Genomic DNA, 20,756 nt, shown 5'->3' with positions numbered 1-20,756 from the left:
GGTCTTCCCAACCAAAAATATATACCGGTCTATCTACTCCATATTGACCTTAGCAATTGCAAACGTTACTTCGACAAAATACTAAATCTTACAGCGACTTCCGTCGCCAGCAGACGTATTAATAGAAACACTCGATTGACCATTCCTAGACCTTACGATTTCGCAATAAGGTGCACATTGTCATTACATAATGTAAATCTAGGCACGAAAACAAGTTGGTGCCTAGATACTTGACAAAGAAGGGGAAGCGTCAATCGATACTAGCGCGGAAAATCCCCAGGCTAGGTTTTGTCCTATAGAAATTGAATAGGCTTCAATTTGGCCTTCATCCCTGGGAAGAGAGAGATAGATAGAATGAGAAAGACAGAAATTGTCAAAATGAGTAGGGTTGTACATAAACAATCATTTTGATAAGAACTTGGTCACTTTTTTCGTATACGAAATCTTTTCCGGATGATAATTTATATTGTAGGCAGTAATTAAATTACCTCAAAAAAAAAATGTTGATAAAATAATTAGATTTGTTCCTTGTTATAAGACTTAATATAAGCTAACAGCACTTAGCAGCAAAATGTGTGGATTTAACAACAAAAGACATTTTTGTCTAGTATCTTGTATACGTGAAAGTTGATAAGTGATGTTTTAAACAACTAAAATAGCGGCCAGGTGAGAGTCGGAGTCGCCCATGAAGGGTTCCGAGTTCCGTATTTAGGGGATTATTGACGTATTAAAAAAAAACTACTTACTAGATCTCGTTCAAACCAATTTTCGGTGGAAGTTTGCATGGTAATGTACATCATATATTTTTTTTAGTTTTATCATTCTCTTATTTTAGAAGTTACAGGGGGACACACACACACACACATTTTACCACTTTGGAAGTGTCTCTCGCGCAAACTATTCAGTTTAGAAAAAAATGATATTAGAAACCTCAATATCATTTTTGAAGACCTATCCATAGATATCCCACACGTATGGGTTTGATGAAAAAAATTTTTTTGAGTTTCAGTTGTAAGTATGGGGAACCCCCAAAATTTTTTTTCTATTTTTGTGTGAAAATCTTAATGCGGTTCACAGAATACACCTACTTACCAAGTTTCAACAGTATAGTTCTTATAGTTTCGGAAAAAGTGGCTGTGACATACGGACGGACGGACGGACAGACGGACAAACAGACAGACAGACAGACAGACATGACGAATCCATAAAGGTTCCGTTTTTTGCCATTTGGCTACGGAACCCTAAAAACGCACGCTTTGTAGTGGTATTAGAAACCTTGCACTATGAATACAAAGATATAATACATAACATTATTAAGCTCCCTTGATCATTACAAAATCATTTAACTGAAACTGATAGATTCAGGTCCCAGCCCAGGCTGTCAAGGTAAAAATAGGTAGTAAGGATTAGCCGTGGGAGGGGGGACGTAGTGGGTGGTGGGGGTGTCTAGACTGCGGCCTTGACCGACGCGAGTTTGGGCGCGAGCGAGGTCGCCGCGACCCAGAGACCGAGTGAAGCGGTTCGTAAGTGTGGTAGATCAGTGTCGTAACTGATATTTGTTTGGAGTGATATGAAACACGAATTAAGATTGGCGGAGGGCCCTGGAGATGATTTGTCGGTATTCATAAGATTTGTGTTTTATGAGGTTAGTTTGGATGTCTTGGTAAAAGCTTTGGCTATTGTAATAGAAACGAAAGCCAATCAGAGCAATAAGTAAAACCAACTTCTAGATTTAAACCTAGGCAACAATTTAAACACTATAATATAAAATACAAATATACAAGTAAGTACAGTAAGTAAGTAATATACAAGTATACAAATATAAATTCGTGAAAACATACTTAAGATGGGAAAAGGTAAATACATAGTCAAATCAATCAAATCGAGTATAGAAAAAAAACAGTGAAGACAATAAAGGAAATAAAAAAATTATTGGAAATATAATACGGAAAGATAACGTTTTAGGTAAATATGAAGTATCTATGGATTTTTTGTAGGTATAATTGACTTGGGTCAGTACCCAAGTTGAAACCTTACCAGTAATTTACTAATTATCTTCATGTTATTTTAAAGGAGGCAATCTAAAATACGTTATACCTAATACCTAACAAAATCCTAAAGTCTAAACATTGAAGCCAAAAAAATAACAAATAGAAAAGAAACCAGATATCTACAAAAAAATAAATAACCATCAGAAGCTAAAGTACAAGACAAATATTATTTAAATATCCAAGCCCCAGCCGAAAACCAGACTAGACGTACAAAACAATAGTTAACGCGGCGGAACGCAACGCCGCCAGCGCTAGGTCTCTGACCCGTGACATTGCGACGACATTCAGCGGGCCAAATAATGCAGATAGCGCGGGTTCGACGACCGACAACGCCCAATATCACGCGGACGATCTGGTGGGACCTACGACAACGTGCGTGTGAGACATGTGAGCCGAAACGGTGCCCGGATCTCTTGCGTTATTTTGATTAGCGGTTTGGTGAAAGCGAAATTTTAAATTTAGATGAAGTTCTCTCTACTGAAAATCCCGGCCCTCAAAGAAATTTGACCCACCTCAACCAACTTACAGTTTCAGCGTTTGAGAATTTATGGATTTATTGGTGACAAAGCCGAATTTTCAGTATAAATATGGTACATATTTGGATTTTAAGGAATGGACCACACTTATTCCAAAATTAGATTTGATCATCTGAAAATCCAAGAGATACAGAAACACCTACCTCAAACAAAGCTCGCGTCATAAATAATGCCGAATACATTGAAAGAAGTGAAAAGAACAGAGACAAATTTACATTCGACATTTTACAAAGTAAAATCTCGAGAAACTGGGGAACAATCGAGAAAATCACCGAGGGCAAGAGATCTCTAACTTTTCATATTTCATTTGAAACTGGATCAAACTAACTAATGTAATTGTTCCTTCAGATTTAATGTAATCTAATGATATAATCAACTTCGTAAAGGTCGATATCTTTTTATAACCACCAAGAGTAAACGAATTTAGACATACATATTTATTTAGGATTTCTGTATATGTGGATCTATAATGTATTACTTTTGTGAGAATGCTTTCAGAATAACTAATATAACATGGCTTAAATTACGTGTAATATCTGAGTTTCGCTTTTACGTAATTAAGTAAATAATAAATAAAAGGAAGCTCTATTTTTAGTAGCGATTTTTTCTTACAGACATTTGTAATATCTGCGTTTGGTAATAGTTCAACAAGAAACGACATTAATAGGTCAGTGACAGCGTATGACACACTGGCACACAGACGTCTGCAGCACTTAAGTAAACCAAACTCACGCGTTCAAGAAATGTACCATTACCATATCATAAATGCAAAAGAGCTAACGCTTTGAACAAAGAAGCTCAATCTAAGACGGTTCGGAAATGATTAGGTACGCAGTCTGAGGAAGGCGTTGGGGGGTGGGGGCCGAATCCGCCGCGGGGTGACATTGCGAGAGCATCGACCGCTCGCCCGCGCCCGACCTACGGCACGGCCTACGTCCCGCCGCGGAAAACAAGACCGTTGGCGTCTAATAGAAAACATCTACGAGGCTGCAAATAGGTATTCATGTAACAACACAAAAATTTTGAGAGGAATATTTTATGCTATATAGATTTTTTCTAAGACTAACCTTACTTAACATAAAGCATCAAGGTAATTATATGGAGGTATCTATGTCTAACTAAATGTAAATGTCTATAATCCTGTTTCAGACGCAGACGAAGGAGGAGAAGTGAACTACAGACCTATAAAAACTAAGCAAAATTTAAATCACGAAATTAAAAACATGAGGGTAGATAAAGTTCAAGAGCTCGTATCGATCAGCTACTTTTAGAAACGTCAAAATTTCAAATGACTACAATAAATTGATGTAAGTGGAAATAGAATACACAAACATTGGGACGCAATTCAAATCAATGAAAACAAATATTTCTAAGAAGTAAGCGATAAAAACGTAAACAATATAGAAAACAAATCAAATCGCAGCTGTAAAATCAAAACAAATCCAAGCCTAAAGGATTAGAATGTTAAAAAAGTTCGGATAAGGTTCTCTTCTCTGGAATGACGATCTCATAACGCGGCATTACGCAAGACAACGTTGGACAATTTTACCGTAAGGCAAGGACGATGCAATTTGCTTACAGAACGCGACGTTCCACGGCGCCACGCGGTTTTAGATTTAAAACAACGCTGCACGTGCGAGTTACATAAGGGCGACGGCGACGGGTGACGTAAAGGAATGTTGTCTTGATAAAGAATACTTCATGCTCGTTTGTAAACGATCACTTTGCTATTAGCAATCGGTAATTTGACATCGTTTATTGCGTTTCTGACTCAAAGATTTGATTTACGTTTAATTAAATATCCGTGTGGTGGTCGGCTTTAGAATAGCGCCAACCCTCACATGGGATAAGGGTGTCGTACGAGGCGACTAAGTCCACAAACGAAGCAAAAAGCTGTTTCGTCACAGGGGAGATGGACCTCTTAGCATTGGCTTGCAAATCTTGCAATCCATCTAGGAGAAGGATACTCCAAAATTAAATCCCGGTATGGAGTTACCGTAAGGCGCGAGTAGGGTCCAACCTGAAATAAGCGGCAGATTCCTGCAGCCGACCTGCCTCCACACGTATTGGCTCGCCTTTCCTGTGGGTTAAGACAGTGAATCCGAGAGGGTAATGCAGGTGCGGGGCATCCCTGCGTTTCCTTAATTCCGTCGCAGGCGGTGTTAAGTCTGGAGAGGTCATTGTCTCTCCGATTTGCACCATAAATCGTCTGCAATAGACGCAAAGGCCAATGGATGGATGGAATTAAATACCAGAAAATAAGCCATAATTTTATGTATTTGCCATTTTCACTCATTCTTTTTATAAAGATAAAGATTATTTATTTGTCAAACATGAGTAAAGCAGTATAGAGATGTTATAAATATTGTACAAAGTTGTCCTTCATGCTTTGCCTTTCGGCGTACAAAATATAGTAAACCTATCTATAATAAATCTAAGTAAATACAGTTTAACCTATGGGCATTCCTTAAAATTAAAATACAAATTTAACAATAATTACTACTAATAGGTATACATTGGACTTAAAAACTATTTTTTTTAATAGCCTATATTGTGTCCCACTGCTGGGCAAAGGCCTCCCCTGTCTTTCGCCACTCGTCACGGCTTTGTGCATGTTCCCGCCCCAGTCGCCACAGAATGAGTCCAGGTCGTTTCGCCATCTCATTTTTGGTTTGCCTCTGCCTCGGGTGATCTGTGGTGCCCAGTCGGTCGCTATTTTGGCCCATCTGTCCGGATGCATCCGACAGATATGTCCCGCCCAACCCCACTTGAGCTTGGCGGCCTTCACACCCACATCTGCGATACCAGTTTTGGAGCGCAGCTCTGTGTTCCTTATCCGATCGGTTCTACGGACTCCGAGTATACTGCGCTCCATTGCTCGCTGGCAAATCTTGAGTCGGGACTTTTGGGCTTCTGTTAATGACCAAGTTTGGGCGCCATAGGTTAGGATAGGCAGAATACACATGTCGACGAGTTTGCGTTTTAGTGCTAGTGGAAGGTTGCCCTTCATTAACGCCTTCATGGACCAGAAGCTCTTCCAGGCGTTTTCGATGCGTCGATCGATTTCCTTGGACTGCCTGTTATCGAAGGATGCTATCTGGCCCAGATAGATGTATTCGTCAACGTATTGTATATCCTGCCCATCTACCTTGACCCCATGTTTCGCGCCATTGGTCATTAACTGGGTTTTCAACCTGTTCATTTCGAGTCCGACTTCAAGACTTGCCGTGCTAAGATCTTGTAGCATTTTCTGTAGATGGGGTGCAGTGTGGGAGAATAGCACAATGTCGTCGGCGAAACGTAGGTTTGTCAACCTTTTTTCGCCGACGTCAATGCCCATTGTTTCCCACTTGGTCGCCAGCTTCTAATATCATTAATAAAATCATTGACATTATAATAACATTTTTCCAATAATAATTTCGTTAAATGTAGCTTAAACAAGTTAATACTACTATTCCTAATTTCCATTGGTATCTTATTATAGATTTTAGGCGCTATACCAAGTATACTCTTTCTCAGCAGGGCAGTATTAGCAATTTGATTGTGAATTCTATTATTATCCCGTTCTCTTAATGAGGCACACACTGAGTTTTGCCTCTGAAATAGGTCAGGGTTATTTCTAACAAATAAAGCTACTTTATAGATGGAAATGTCAATATTTTATATTTTGTAAAGTATGGCCTACTACTGTCTAATGGTTTCAGACCAAACATTGCTCTAATACATCTTTTTTGAGATTTTTAAACATGTTCCCGGTCGGTACTATTTCCCCAAAAGATTACCCCATATCTCAAAACAGACGCTACCAACGCATGATAAGCTGATAATACTATTTGTATATTTAGTATATGTCTCAACTGGCTAAGTGCATATGCTGATTTTGCTAGTTTTGAGCAAGTAACTTCAACGTGGTTTTTCCAGTTTAGACATTTGTCAATATGCACCCCCAAGAAATTAATAGTTTCCGCTTCATCTAATTTACAACCTTCGTATGAAATATTGATGTCTTGTTTAATAGCTTTACGTTGACTAAAATGTATTACCTTCGTTTTAGTCAGATTTACTTTAAGATTGTTATTTTTTAACCATTGGATAATATTACTTACTGCTAAATTGATGTCGGTTTGTCATTCTGCCTTTGCATTCTATTATTACTGTACTGTCATCGGCAAACAGAGTCATTGGATTATCTACTATTCTCGGTAAATCGTTTATATATATAATAAATAACAAAGGGCCGAGCACAGACCCTTGTGGTACTCCATACTTAATAACACGGCTCTCAGAAAGGAATACAGTCTCTTTTCTCGTTTTTGGATCCAATCTAGTTATTTCTACGTATTGATATCTATTGATCAAATAAGATTGTAACAATTGAAGAATATTGCCTCTTATTCCATAGTCATGTAGTTTCCTCAGAAGGAGGCGGAGGTCGATAAAGTCAAAGGCCTGGGTCATATCCATGAAAATATCTCAACGGAATTGCCCGCGCCCGTTCAGCAACGCAGGGCGAGGCACAAAAAAGCTAACTACTCGTAAATCAATTCTAGGGTGAATTTCAACAGGTCCAAAATTTACCTAATTTTGGTGGGTTTTTTTAGTTTATGTCTAAATTATGTATCGATAATACGTAACTAGTCACAATCGATATTGTGTAGTAATGGCCTTTCATTATACATAGTAGTTTTAGAGATATTATGATTTTAATAATTTGGTTGCCACCAAAATTAGATTTACTGGCCACCATCCCTATATTATAGTCTGTATCTTTAAGTATTTCAATAAAAGTAAACGAAATCTACCCTGAAATGGCTCCTTAAGCCAGTTGAGGGTAGATGAAAACATTATACGATCAAATAATGTAGGTTAAAGTCAGTGCAATTACAAAAAGTGAAATTTTGTTTCAATGTAAAGTATTTATTTTTTACTGGTAATCAATGCACTTAGTCATTAATGCTGTGAATACAAAATATAAATATATGACAGCAAATACTAAATTACTTAGTTATGGCTCATAAGTATCAATTTTGGTGGCATTAAGCAATTTTGGTGGTTTTCAAATTACCACCAAAACCATCAAAATTCATGCACCAAAATTAGAACCATTGCATAAAAGTATATTTAAAAGTAAACCGTATCACTCACTTCAGTTTCAAGTTTATATTTTAAAAAAGAAACTATAAACATGCTTTAAATACAGTTCACACAAAAACAACTACTTTTCGGTCATTAGTTAGATACACCACCAAAATTGCATTAAAAAGTTTTTTATTACACCAAAATTAGATACTTATCGCATTTGCTGGACAGATCTAGCGTCATACGACTCATCGTCATCGCTCAGTGCCGGAGCAGAACTGAATTAACAGGTTACTACACGTTTGTTAGCCTTGTTGCTTTTCGTTCGACCATAAAAATCATTTTCAATATTTACCACCAAAATGTACTATTTTACCAGGACAACTATGAATGCTTACTTTAGAGTATCAATTCATGTACTAATTTTCACTTTCATTTTCTTATAATATACGTAGACTAATAACGAGTAAAAGTTTGTGAAGTTTTAGTTAAATCAATGGATGTTATGGTTCTACTATAGAAATCATTCAAGAAAAATGGATTCGGGACACTACACCAAAATTAGAATTGCGGCGAAAAAAATTTTTTTCATAAATAACAATAACTTTTATAACATTTTGCGATTTGGCTTAAGATAATAATTTGTGTAAGGTTTTCAGAAAAAAAATACCATTGTGAAACTATTAGTCCACACTGTCATTATCAGCTCCGCCGCAAAAAAAATTCGTTGAGATAATCACCCTCTATGAACCTTGCATGCCTGCATGACAAAAGATCGCCGACATTTTTTATATATTCTGTGTCAAATATATAAGAAATGTCGGCTAAATATACAAGTAAAGTTTTAACAACAGCATACAGGAGTTCAACAAAATGAGGCGTTTTAAAGGGAATCTCTCAAGACAACACCATACGTCACATATTGTAGTTAATAATAGAACATTTGTCAATATCAGTTTGCAAATATTTTACAGAAGCTAGTAAGGTATGTTGGTTTAAGTGCGGACTATTTTTAGAGTTTGTAAGTCTTCACGGTTTTTTTCTTTACTGGTGTTTGCATTATGTAAAATTTTAAGGAAATCACTGATGGTCATATGTCAGATACCTCAAAGTTTATCTCAGTAGATGTTTAATTTAACATTAAATTTACGACAGGCAAGTCTTTAAAAATTCGACAGACTAATGCTAATAAAGCACCATAGGCGGAATTGGTTATCATAATTTAGCTATCAATGTCTAGACATCAATCAGAATTTGCAATAACAATAATACAAGTACAGTACCAATGATTCAAGCAATAAGCATTTATTTTGTATTTAAATTAGCAACTAAACAAAAGAGTGGTAAATATTTTTAGGTAAACTGGTTTGTTATTTAGTCAAATAAGCTATAGCTAACTTGATATAGCTCAAATGTGTTTGCATTCACGCTTCGCAAAATATGACAAGGTGGCGAGGAATCAAATTAAAAGAATTACCTATATATGGTCATTGTCAGACGGAGCTGATTTGCAACTTGTATAATGTATGTAGGTATTTAATTTCCAGGCGGTGAAATTGAGTTCTTGAAGACCCGCAAATAAAAAAAATAAAAAAACCTTAATCGCGTCTCTAGTTATTTCTTCTAAGGGTTACTTAATAACAAATAACATAAAATAGATTTTAACAAGCACTTCGACCACAGGTCAGAAATGTCAATTAACTCATTCACAAAATATAAACTTAACCTACTTAAATATCAATTAACACAGAGAGACAGGAATTAATTCCAGTCACTTGAAATAATATATGGTGCTGACGTATTATAAAATGAATTATTAATCCTCTTATACAATGAGATGAGGCCCAGCAGTGGCGTAATCAGGATAAGGATTATTGATGTTAACATGAAATAGGAACAATATATTGAACAGAAATAATCAAAACTAAAGAAAATAATATAAATAAAATATAATAAAGTAGGTACCCCACAAAGACATAACACTTGACTGACTTGACAAAATGTACAAAAATCAAAACAGGAAAAATAACATTAAGTAGCTACAAGAGATAAATAAGAAGAATTGGCAAACCTAAAAGGTAGTTCTAGAGCAAGACCATGATCAGACGAAGATGACAATCTTAACTATTATGAAACACAGACAGGAGGCATCTACTGTAATAAAAGGAACTAAATGTTTGACGTAGGTAATTTAGTACTTACGAAGGAATAACTGTCACCGAAGCCTATAATTTATTTTGTGCAATATATAGTGTTATTTATGTAACAGCGAGGTCAAATGTTATCGCGCCAGTATCCAGCAGATAGTGTTGGTACCTAATTGTCAACATTGTAAATAAAATAGGTACGTACTGTTTTGTACAAATGCTGAATACTCGTTATCTGTTTCAAACACATTCAATGTATTAATTTTCCGTTAGAAGTCGGCTATTAGGTACTTTTGCCGAATATATCGAAATAATTATCAGTATTTCTAAGCCGTATTATTAAAAATTCTGCCAATGTAGAAATTAATGAACATGTACATGAATCTAATGAATGATTTCTTAATTCCGCCCAAGTAATTTCCTTTAATTGGGTTGTAGCTCTTTAATAACTAGGTCTAAGGACTGAGGTAGACCAAAAGTCCCAAAACCTCCAAACTCTTTAAAAATGCAATACTGATAATGCTCGTGAGAAGAGGCCAGGGGGAATTTCGTTATCTGCCTCTCTGTCGCTCGATGCAAGAGTTATAGAGAGGCAGATAACGAAATACCGATTTTCTCATTTCGCGGTAGGCCTTCTGGCTCACAACAACACGTTGTGCAGAGAAATAAAACTATCAGCTCTATTCTAAATTTAGAATTATTATCTCCATTGTTATTATACCTTTGAAATGCGATTCATTGATTTAAGTATTTATCTCTATTAGTACAAAAATAGAAAACATAATCTACCGTAAAATGTGCCTTCTTTGCTTCCCACTGGGTAATTGTTCTCCAAAAGTTTTTATATATGTAAACTATATCACTACCTCATTTAAGTGTTAAAACATGGCAGTATATTGTGGGTCTACTTTAAATCGGCATATAGGTATATCAACATAAACCTACCACAGTCTATACATAATTATAAAATTTAAATTAGATTTTGGAACAAATTTTGGAGCAAGCCCATTTTACGATAACTAAAACGGTGATTATTGTAATGTGATCCAGCTAGGTTTTTCTTTAATTTTTCCCAGATTTTGGTAAAATTTGGTGGATAGTTCCTTATTCTGTACAACATAAGCCCAATTTCACTGTACGTCCTACAAAATTTTCCACTGAGTAATGGAAAACGTATGGAATTTTCCGTAACACAGTGGAAATTTTCATACATTTTTTTTGTCCCATATTTGGATTTCTAGTTTAGTCCGACCAGACTAAGGAGCTTTTTAAACCTACCGATTTTTACCAAGATCTGTCATAAAAATAAGAAATGGCCCACCTACGTCACGTCTGCCTTTCGAGTTCATTGTGCTTTTGTCCTATGACAATACAGTATTTCTAATGTAATGTAATGTAATGTCGTTTACTAATTCAAAGATCAGCCCCATGAAACAATAGCTGCTATTTATCGATGACATACAGTAAGGTGAATTGAATACCAAATCTCACTAATTATCAAAAAAAAAATTAAACAAAAATTAACCTTGTTTTGGAACTACTGCGGTTCAGTATGATTCTGAATTTGTGGTAGTAAATAATTAGTGAGTTTTGGTAGTGATGAGGTATTAACTGTGAATTTTCTAGTACCTATACGTGTATGTGGGAGTCTATAGAATACTTACGTATTGCCTTTTCTATTCCAGCTATATACCTAATTATATTACAATATGATTAACTGTTGTATTAAAAATGTATTTACTTTTTGATAAACCTACCATAGACAGTTGTATAATACAAATAAAATATAATATTACAGTGAAATTGTTTTCTGCCATCATTTGAATTGTTATTATGTAACTGCTCAAACAGTTGGTACTATTCTACTATTTGATTAATTTTGAGATGTACTTACCTAAATAAATACTGAGACTAAAGGAATAAGCGCTTTTAATTACTTGAGTGGCCGGTAAGAGCTGTACTTAATAAATTCCGTTAGATGTCGCTATAGAGCTATATGTGGCATCAAGAGGCATATCATATGTAACAAAGAAAGATATGGAGAAAATGTTCGCTGCAGACGGGTAAGCCATGGTAGCTCAGTTGGTACGGGCTGATATTATCACGGAGTCGCAACTGTCGCAAATTCGCGTCTCCACCGAGGCAGTGACATTCCATTTTTCACTTATTTCGAACATAAGTTCTTCGTACGAGCAGCAAACGTTTTTGTACAAAAATAACTCATGTATTTTGCTTATATACGACGTCTGTGTTATTTCTTTGCCAATAATTATTAAGTAGTTTTTTTTATTTAGCAGTCTTCAAAATCGACTTTGCTCACACTTGCTTTTTTTGTAAATGCATATGTAGCCTTGATAGCTTTAAGGTGAACGCACCGACGTCCGCAATGACTTATCTCACTCTTATTTGCACACACGTGCATTTTTGCATAACATTAATATGCTTTTAGGTATAAGACGGTTCTATATTGAGAAATAAAATGTGTCAAAATGGCAGAAAGTTCTATTTACTTCGAGTTTTTACTAGGATGGAGGGTGGTGCTGTCTGTGTTTACCTAATCATAATTATAACGCTAGATTCGCTAGGTAAATTTGAGTAACGAGTAATTATCTTGTTCAGTCGCCATCAGATATATCGGAGCGGCCAAGGTGCTCACCAATGTCTGAACACGCCTCTATTGTCAAGGCGTTTGAGTCAAGAATTTTTGAGCACCTCGGCCGCTGCGATATATCTGATGGCGTAGCGACTGTACCATCGTCCCCACTGTTAATTGACAATTCGTAACCTTTATTTCAAAGACGTATAAGAACTATACTACATAGTTAGTATTTTATAAATGTTTGTACTAAGAGCCGTTTGCAAGCAAAATTACAAATATCGAAACGGAAAACTGGGAAAATTCCATGCCTCGTGTGACATTCAAACTCTTATACGGACTAGACACTGCCACTAGTAGTGCTAATGACACTACTTTCAAGTAAGTAATGTCATGATTAATTAAGTACGGTGAAATAATTGGTATGAAGGAATGACGGTAAGTAATGATGTTAGTTTAATAACTCTAGCGGTTCGGTTAACCCTTAGGTCTTCAACAAATCAAAACGAACTACAGAATTAATTGTGGCGAATATTCATAACATTTCCTTCACTATTTTACACGCGGAAGCGCCTAGTGACTTCTACCTTCTATCGAAAGGTACCTACTACCTAAAGTATCTTAACGACATTATGTCGCAAGTCGTATTGAGTTGAAAACCAGCAGTAGGTACCTAAACTAAATAATTTTGAGTACTACGTACAAAACTTTGTTTACGGAACACTTATGGCGTCACTTCGATCTTGCAAATCGGTTAAATGCGTTTTTCTCGAAGCTACCTAAATTTTGTTGTAGATAGGTACTTTGGTACCTACTCAGTAAATAAATATTAAGAATTTTTGGAGTAAACGGAAAATTTATAATTTTACACCTCGGCCCAGAGTCCTTGCAGCTGTGAGATACCTACTTATTGCTCAAAATCGCAACATTGTGATATGACATAGTTTCCGAAAGTTCCACTGCCGTCAAATCATCGATATTTCTTAAATTAAGCCTATCCAAAAGCAACTCGAAGGAACTGTTATAGGGATCATCATTCGACGCGTGAAGTATACAGTTGCACCTCTTCAATGTAACGAAAATCGCATAAGAGTTCTTGCACCGTCTAATAAATGAGGCAAACTTTTATTAGCCAAATCTCCTTACATTTCTACGAGTAAAATAAACGATATATGAATAAAACTTGAATCTCACTTCATGCTTTATCAGATCCTCACTCTTCATCAAATCCAGGTTAGCAAAGTTGGAGAAAAGCCAGCTGTCGTCGACTGTGCACATTGTGGTAACTTCACTGAGAAACTAAACGCAATGTTCCAAAATCTATGTTCACTTTTCTCACAGTCGTGTACTCAAAAATTGAGATTTTCAACGTCTTTATTCCAAAGCCAATAGTCCGATTTAATTTTTATTGCTGTCTTTTAGCAAAAAGAAAATACAACGCGTTGCGTTTTGTATTAACTTTAAAACAAAACCCAAACACACTCAATTTACGTAGCACGCGTTCCAAATACGAACTCTTACGTTGTCGTGGTACAAATTCTAAACCGATATAAGCCACGCCGCGCCGCGGCGTCCACGCACTGTCAGACGTTCACGCAATGCGTGTGCGCCGACCACGCCTCCCCCCACCATCAGGCACGCACTCCGGCATTGGTCCCTTGGTTATGACGCCCTTATACCCTTGACATTAAAGTTGGGATTTCGGGGCGTGACTGCGTTGCAGTTGCACATCATGCACACTTTTATAACGATCGCATTAAAGGCGAGGTTCGCGTCGTTTTCGATGCACCAACTAAAACCCTTTGCGCTTTTCCGATTGGCTTATTTTCAATGGACCAATGATATAGGGTATTTTCCGCTAACGATGCCAGGACGATCCCTATTGGTAGCGCCGGCGCATGTGTTTACATTTCCCTTTATATAGTTTCTGCTATTGTCGCAAACATGAGTTCGAGGTTATCGTTAGTTAATTATAATTAGAGATGTGGTTTATTATCTTAAGAAAATAATTGGTTATAATTACTACCGCGTATAAAAGCAGCGAGTTTAATGAGATTTGACGTTTGTACTTATCAAATTGCTAATAGTTGTAATATAAAACAGTATGGAAGTATTTGATCCAAACAGTAATTAAGTTAAATATTTAGGTCAGTGACATAAAAATATATTTTGTTGTGTCTGGCAATAATATACCTAATAATTATAAGCTACCGACGTGGTAAAAAGAGTAGATACAGAGTGTCTGCCATCCACACTGTTAACTTACTAATCTAACCCTTATTGCAAAGATACAAGCTTTACCTTCGGTCAGTTAAATTGGCTGTAAGTAGGGCTTCCAATACCGGGATCCCGGGATCCCGTCTTTTTAGACGCATTTTTCAATACCGGTATTTTTAAAGGCAATACCGGGATCCCGGTATTTTAAAAAATGAGGGAAATGCGCAGTATAAACACTTTAAATTAAATATATTCGGCTGTATCAAAAAATTCCAAAGCTTACTAAACGTCAGACGCATCTAGAGTTAGACCAAGAAAAGTCTGCAACGATTTTGATAACACGCGCAGTGCAAGTGTTATTTTAAACGTCAAAATTCTATGAAATTATGACGTACAAATAACACTTGCACTGCGTACTGCGTATGCTATCAAAATCGTTGCAGACTTTACTTGGTTTAACTCTAACTGGTCTCTAACCCTCATTTTATTATTGAAACAAGATCGTTGCCTATGCGTCAGATAAATATTTGGTGGTTGGTGGTGGATGAATCCTGAAGTTATGTGAGTGATGAATATGATGATAGTGACATTAACTAATAAGTTCTTATAATTTTATCAAAAAATAAAACGAAAGAGCAAGGATAACTGTAATAATGGCAAACCAATTTTGAGTTAAGTTTGACTACAAATGTGACTGGTGAGGTGAAGTCAACAAATTGGATAAAATTATTGCCAACCTGGAGTGCGAAATAAAGTTATTGCAGATGGCGGCATTAATTGTTTATTGTTGTAATAGCTTTTAGGACATATCTGGTATTTCAGTGAGCCTTTCTAATTCTCCTTTTTAATAAAACTATATATTTTTAAGCGATTCATATCCAATACCGGGATCCCGGGATCCCGGTATTGATGAAGACAGTTCCGGTATTAATACCGGTATTGTGAGAAGTCCGGTATTTGGAAGCCCTAGCTGTAAGGTCAATGTGGAGAAAACCGGCATATAAAACGTACCTACTTATTGAAGAGAAGACCATCAAAGATCAAGAACCCTCGAGTTTGTATAGACTTCGCTCAGACACAGTCTGAAAGGAAGCTCCACTCCTGCCCTGCCGATCTTATGTAAGTGGAGTGTGTGTAGGTACAATCGCCATCCGATACATCGGAGCGGCTAAGGCGCTCACAAATATCTGAACACGCCTCTATTGTCAAAGCGTTAGTGCGTGTTTAGATATTGTGAGCACCTCGGCCGCTCCGATATATCTGATGGCGACTGTACAAACGCAAGAGTTAGCAGCGATGAAAGAGCTTGAAGACGGTCTTGCCATAAGCCCTATTTAAAGAGATCAAGAACTTGCATGCGATTTTCGTTACAATGTGATATTTGGTCGATCGACTGAATTAATTATACCTTACTTTGTATTTAGTAATGTATCGAATGTTGCATGCAAGTTCTCGCGCCGTGTAAATGCGGCTTTATAGACTGCCTTTTCTACACATCTACCTTATGCGTAGGTTTTCTGCGTGAAGTGAGTATGGCAGTTGCGCATGAGTGAACGCAGACACATTGCCCACATTGGTACTTCACGCCCGTTACTAATCTTACAGTCGAGGCGAAGCCATAAAAAAGCGGCCAAGTGCGAGTCGGACTCGCCCATAAAGGGTTCCGTATTTAGGCGATTTATGACGTATAAAAAAAAACTACTTACTAGATCTCGTTCAAACCAATTTTCGGTGGAAGTTTACATGGTAATGTACATCATATATTTTTTTTAGTTTTATCATTCTCTTATTTTAGAAGTTACAGGGGGGGGGGGACACAAATTTTACCACTTTGGAAGTGTCTCTCGCGCAAACTATTCAGTTTAGAAAAAAATGATATTAGAAACCTCAATATCATTTTTGAAGACCTATCCATAGATACCCCACACGTATGGGTTTGATGAAAAAAAAATTTTTGAGTTTCAGTTCGAAGTATGGGGAACCCCAAAAATTTATTGTTTTTTTTCTATTTTTGTGTGAAAATCTTAATGCGGTTTACAGAATACATCTACTTACCAAGTTTCAACAGTATAGTTCTTATAGTTTCGGAGAAAAGTGGCTGTGACATACGGACGGACAGACAGACGGACAGACAGACAGACAGACAGACAGACAGACATGACGAATCTATAAGGGTTCCGTTTTTTGCCATTTGGCTACGGAACCCTAAAAACGACTAAACATATTGAATTAAATAAGTACTAAAATTACATTTAGGAAAAATTGTTGTAAAAAAGTTGTATGTTAAGAAAAGTCAGGCCGTAGGAGGTCTTTTTTATTTAAGTAGTTATATTTAAATATTTATTTTAGTTTAGAGTGGTCTCGAATAATAAGGAACTGTTATTTAAATTAAATTAAATAAATAAATAAAATAAAAAGTCATTTATTGTCGCAAAACACAGTAACAAAATAAAACAAACAAGGAAAAAGAAAAAAGACACAATAAGCACATAAGTCCAATAGGGTTGTTGACTGTATAAATATATATATGTTTAATTATAACTAAATGTAGAAGGAGAAGTTAATTTGAACGTGACGTCGTGTGTGCGTTTCATATACACTAGTATCTAACCGTTCCGACAGTTCGAGAAAAAAAAAGAACTTGATTTGACCTGACAGTCAACCACCCTATAAGGGCAATAAGCATTAATTACAGCAGCAGTAAAGTAGCGATAAGTATACATACATCTATTAATAACTACTTATATAATAGGTATAACATTTAGAACTATTTGTTAACATAATTCCGGAAAAGGCGTCTCTACTCTACGGCCCTAGGGACTCTACCGCAAACGCCAACGCCGGAAATATAGTTTGTCAAAGGACTGTCTCATTTCAAACATAGACAGAGAGAATCTATCTACTATCTTTGTCTTGCACTGCACTAGTACCAGCACCCAAAAGAAACGGATGAGTATAGTTTATTTTGTTCTTATTTACTGACAATTTGGTTTGACCAACTATATGTGGACATACCAGCATATTTGCGGTGGTTCAGCCTTCGTTTCCAATTAGACATTCACGAATTTCGTTATGAAAATGAAAACGGTAACTGCGAACAATCTTCCTTATTGATCGTACCCTCTATCGCGCGTATTTTGAGCAACTGCGTCACAGTATCCGGAGGCGACAACACGGCCTAAACCCAGCCTATGTATGTGTTGTCATAGTCTAGACAATCTAGACATTATAAATGTTATATATGTATAGATAAAGCACTAAATGGAACTGTATATAAAGGCATTATGTAGCAGTCACATAAACTACAACAATGCCTTTCGGGTTAACAAACGCTAACTGCAAATGCCTTCCTTATCGATCCTTTCTTTTGTACCCTGCGTAATAACAGCAACGCTTACTGACCATCGCTGGACCTTAAGTCCTTGGAATAAGGCTTCCGAATAATCAGCTCAAACAAATGAGTCGCTCCGGGAGCCGATAGCTCGGCCCTAGGCTGCCTATGTATGTGTTGTCTTAGGGCAGGCACCGGCGCGCCGGCAGGCCTTTGATTTTTTGGCTGTAGGGTTGACAAGTACAGAGTTTTCTGGAATGGTTTAATAATTTAAAAGCTAGAGTCATACATAGACATTTGTCCGTCAGATCTGTTTGGCAGACAACTAGTTCAATTATAAACTGAAATAAAAAGTGACCAAGCCCTCCAGTGGCTGAGGCCGGATTCGAACCGGCGTCTTCAGCTTATGCAGCTAATTCATCAATGGCGGAAATTAGGTAAGACAGATGGGTTTCCCGGAGATCTATAGTTTATTAAATAGGTACAACCGTTTGAGGTGATCTGAGGTGACAGAATGTAGTTACATGTAGATAGCAAGCAGCACATATAATGCATGTTGTAGGTAAAATTTTACGTACATACAAGGTATGTTTGCGTATGTGTGTGTACCAAACAAGAACTAGTGCTATTTCCTCGACAAGTGATAAATAATGAAGGTATTAGGTATCTAAGTATATTTGTTTAAAAGACTGCGCCTGGCCATGACCTATACAATCTTTCCTTGAACGTTGAAGAATAGTTTTGTTTATCTTGAAGCCTTGTTTTTTATCTATTGAATGAAGAGCTTTGGATAAATTTCTTTGAAATTTAACTTAGTTTTGTAATTAATTATAATCCTTTCTTTGAGCTACAGAAATTTCCATGCAAGATTTCGAGGGTGGATCATGGAAATTTTGAGGTTAGATAGACTGGACCCAATAAATCCAAACTTATTGACAAGGAACCATCTAACACAGCCCTAACAATAATAAATTGCTAAACAGCCGGTGTGGGAGGCCATTCGAGGAACAAGCGTTGGTGTGCGTTAGCGTGCTAGTGTGCACGCCGCCGGTTCATTGCCAAGGCCAACTCCAAATCTCCCAGTCGGCCCCCCCACCCCCCAACCCGGCCACCCGAACCATCCGACACACTAATACCATTGCTGTTACACTACTGCGTTACTGCAGGAAAAAATCCCAGGCGCGGAAAGAAACGGCCATGTATACTGCAGGTGCGGCAATTTCGCGTGCGCAGAAGGCTGTTTAGTGTTTACACTTGCAAGCGACGACGTATTTTTAACGCTCCATATCGCATTCCATTAGTATTTGAATTTAATCATCAAGATTCAGCTCATAGAACTCAAAAGACATTTTTTACCACAGTTAAAAAAGCAAATGGTTAGACTGCGCATACTTCAAAGATACCGTTCCTATAAGCAGCCTTGAACAGCAGATTACTCATCATAAAAACCGAAAACAAAATATACCTACCTAAATAATGATTCCGTCGCGGGCAGGAATCAACTCAAGACCGGCGCAAATTGGCCGTTCAAAACAAAAAAATAGAACTAGGTGCATAGACTAGACAGACTAGCAACATAAGTGCATACTAAAAACACGTGACTCTACGCGGTAAAGGTAAGGATATATAAGTAGTACCTCATATTTAATTGAGATATTGACGCCAGCGCCTCAAACATGACGTATCCATAGCATGTCCAAAATCTATATATATAAATGCAAGTGTCCTGACTGACTGACTGACTGACTGACTGACTGACTGATTCATCAACGCAGAGCCGAAACTACAAAAGCTAGAAAGTTGAAATTTGCACACTAGGTTGCATTTGTAAAGTGTACAAGAGATAAGAAGCGATTTTGAAAAATTCAACCCCTAAGGGGGTTAAAAAGGGGATGAAAGGTTGTATGGGGTTCAAGTTTTAGTTTAAGCTAGGAATTTGAAACTTTGTGAAAATGTATTATATTAAAAAACAAGAAAACTAATTTCAGCGTTTTAGAAAATTCATCCCCCAAGGTGGTGAAAAAGGGGTTGAAAGTTTGTATGGAGATCAAATATTTCTGTGAGCGTGGGACTTGAAACTTTGTATATGGGTATATTATTATAAGACAGGAAAAGTAATTTCAGCGTTTTTGAAAATTCATCCCCTAACAGGGTTAAAAAGGGGTTGAAAGTTTGAATCCATTACAAATGCTTTGAAACTTTTTAGAAAGGCATAATAGCCGATTACAAAAAAAAGTAATTGCGACGTTTTAGGAAATTCAACCCCTAAGGAGGTAAAAAAGGGGATAAAACTTTGTCTTGGGGTGCAAATTTTATTTTAAGCTAGGAACTTGAAACTTTGCAAAAAGGTATTAAATTAAAAAATAAGAAAACTAATTTCAGCGTTTTTAAAAATTCATCCCCCGAGGTGGTGAAAAAGGGGTTGAAAGTTTGTACGGAGATCAAATATTATTGAGAGTGCGGGGCTTGAGTCTTTGTATAAAGCCATATTATTAAAACTTAAGAATAGTAATTTCAGCGTTTTTAAAAATTCATCCCTTAAAAGGGTTAAAAAGGGGATGAAAGGTTGTATGGGGTTCAAGATTTATTTTAAGCTAGGGATTTGAAACTTTGTGAAAATGTATTATATTAAAAAATAAGAAAACTTATTTCAGCGTTTTCAAAAATTCATCCCCCAAGGTGGTGAAAAAGGGGTTGAAAATTTGTATGGAGATCAAATATTTTTGTGAGTGTGTGACTTTAAACTTTGTATATGGGTATATTATTATAAGACAGGAAAAGTAATTTCAGCGTTTTTAA

General features: G+C 36.7%; 1 protein-coding gene across 1 annotated transcript in view; it reads right to left on the bottom strand.

The window, feature by feature from the left end:
• LOC134655657 (steroid hormone receptor ERR1) overlaps window positions 1-13,745 on the bottom strand; it is a 39,113-nt gene extending 25,368 nt beyond the window's left edge. Inside the window, exon 1 of the mRNA XM_063511095.1 lies at window positions 13,604-13,745. Coding sequence (XP_063367165.1) covers window positions 13,604-13,687 — 84 coding nt within the window. The 5' untranslated portion in view covers window positions 13,688-13,745. The remainder of the gene's footprint in view (window positions 1-13,603) is intronic.
• Window positions 13,746-20,756: the final 7,011 nt, after the last annotated feature.

This window comes from Cydia amplana, chromosome 17 (genome assembly GCF_948474715.1).
Source record: "Cydia amplana chromosome 17, ilCydAmpl1.1, whole genome shotgun sequence".
Lineage (NCBI taxonomy): Eukaryota > Metazoa > Arthropoda > Insecta > Lepidoptera > Tortricidae > Cydia > Cydia amplana.
Note: the sequence above shows the minus strand (reverse complement) of the source record. Positions and strands in the feature narration are given on the sequence as shown.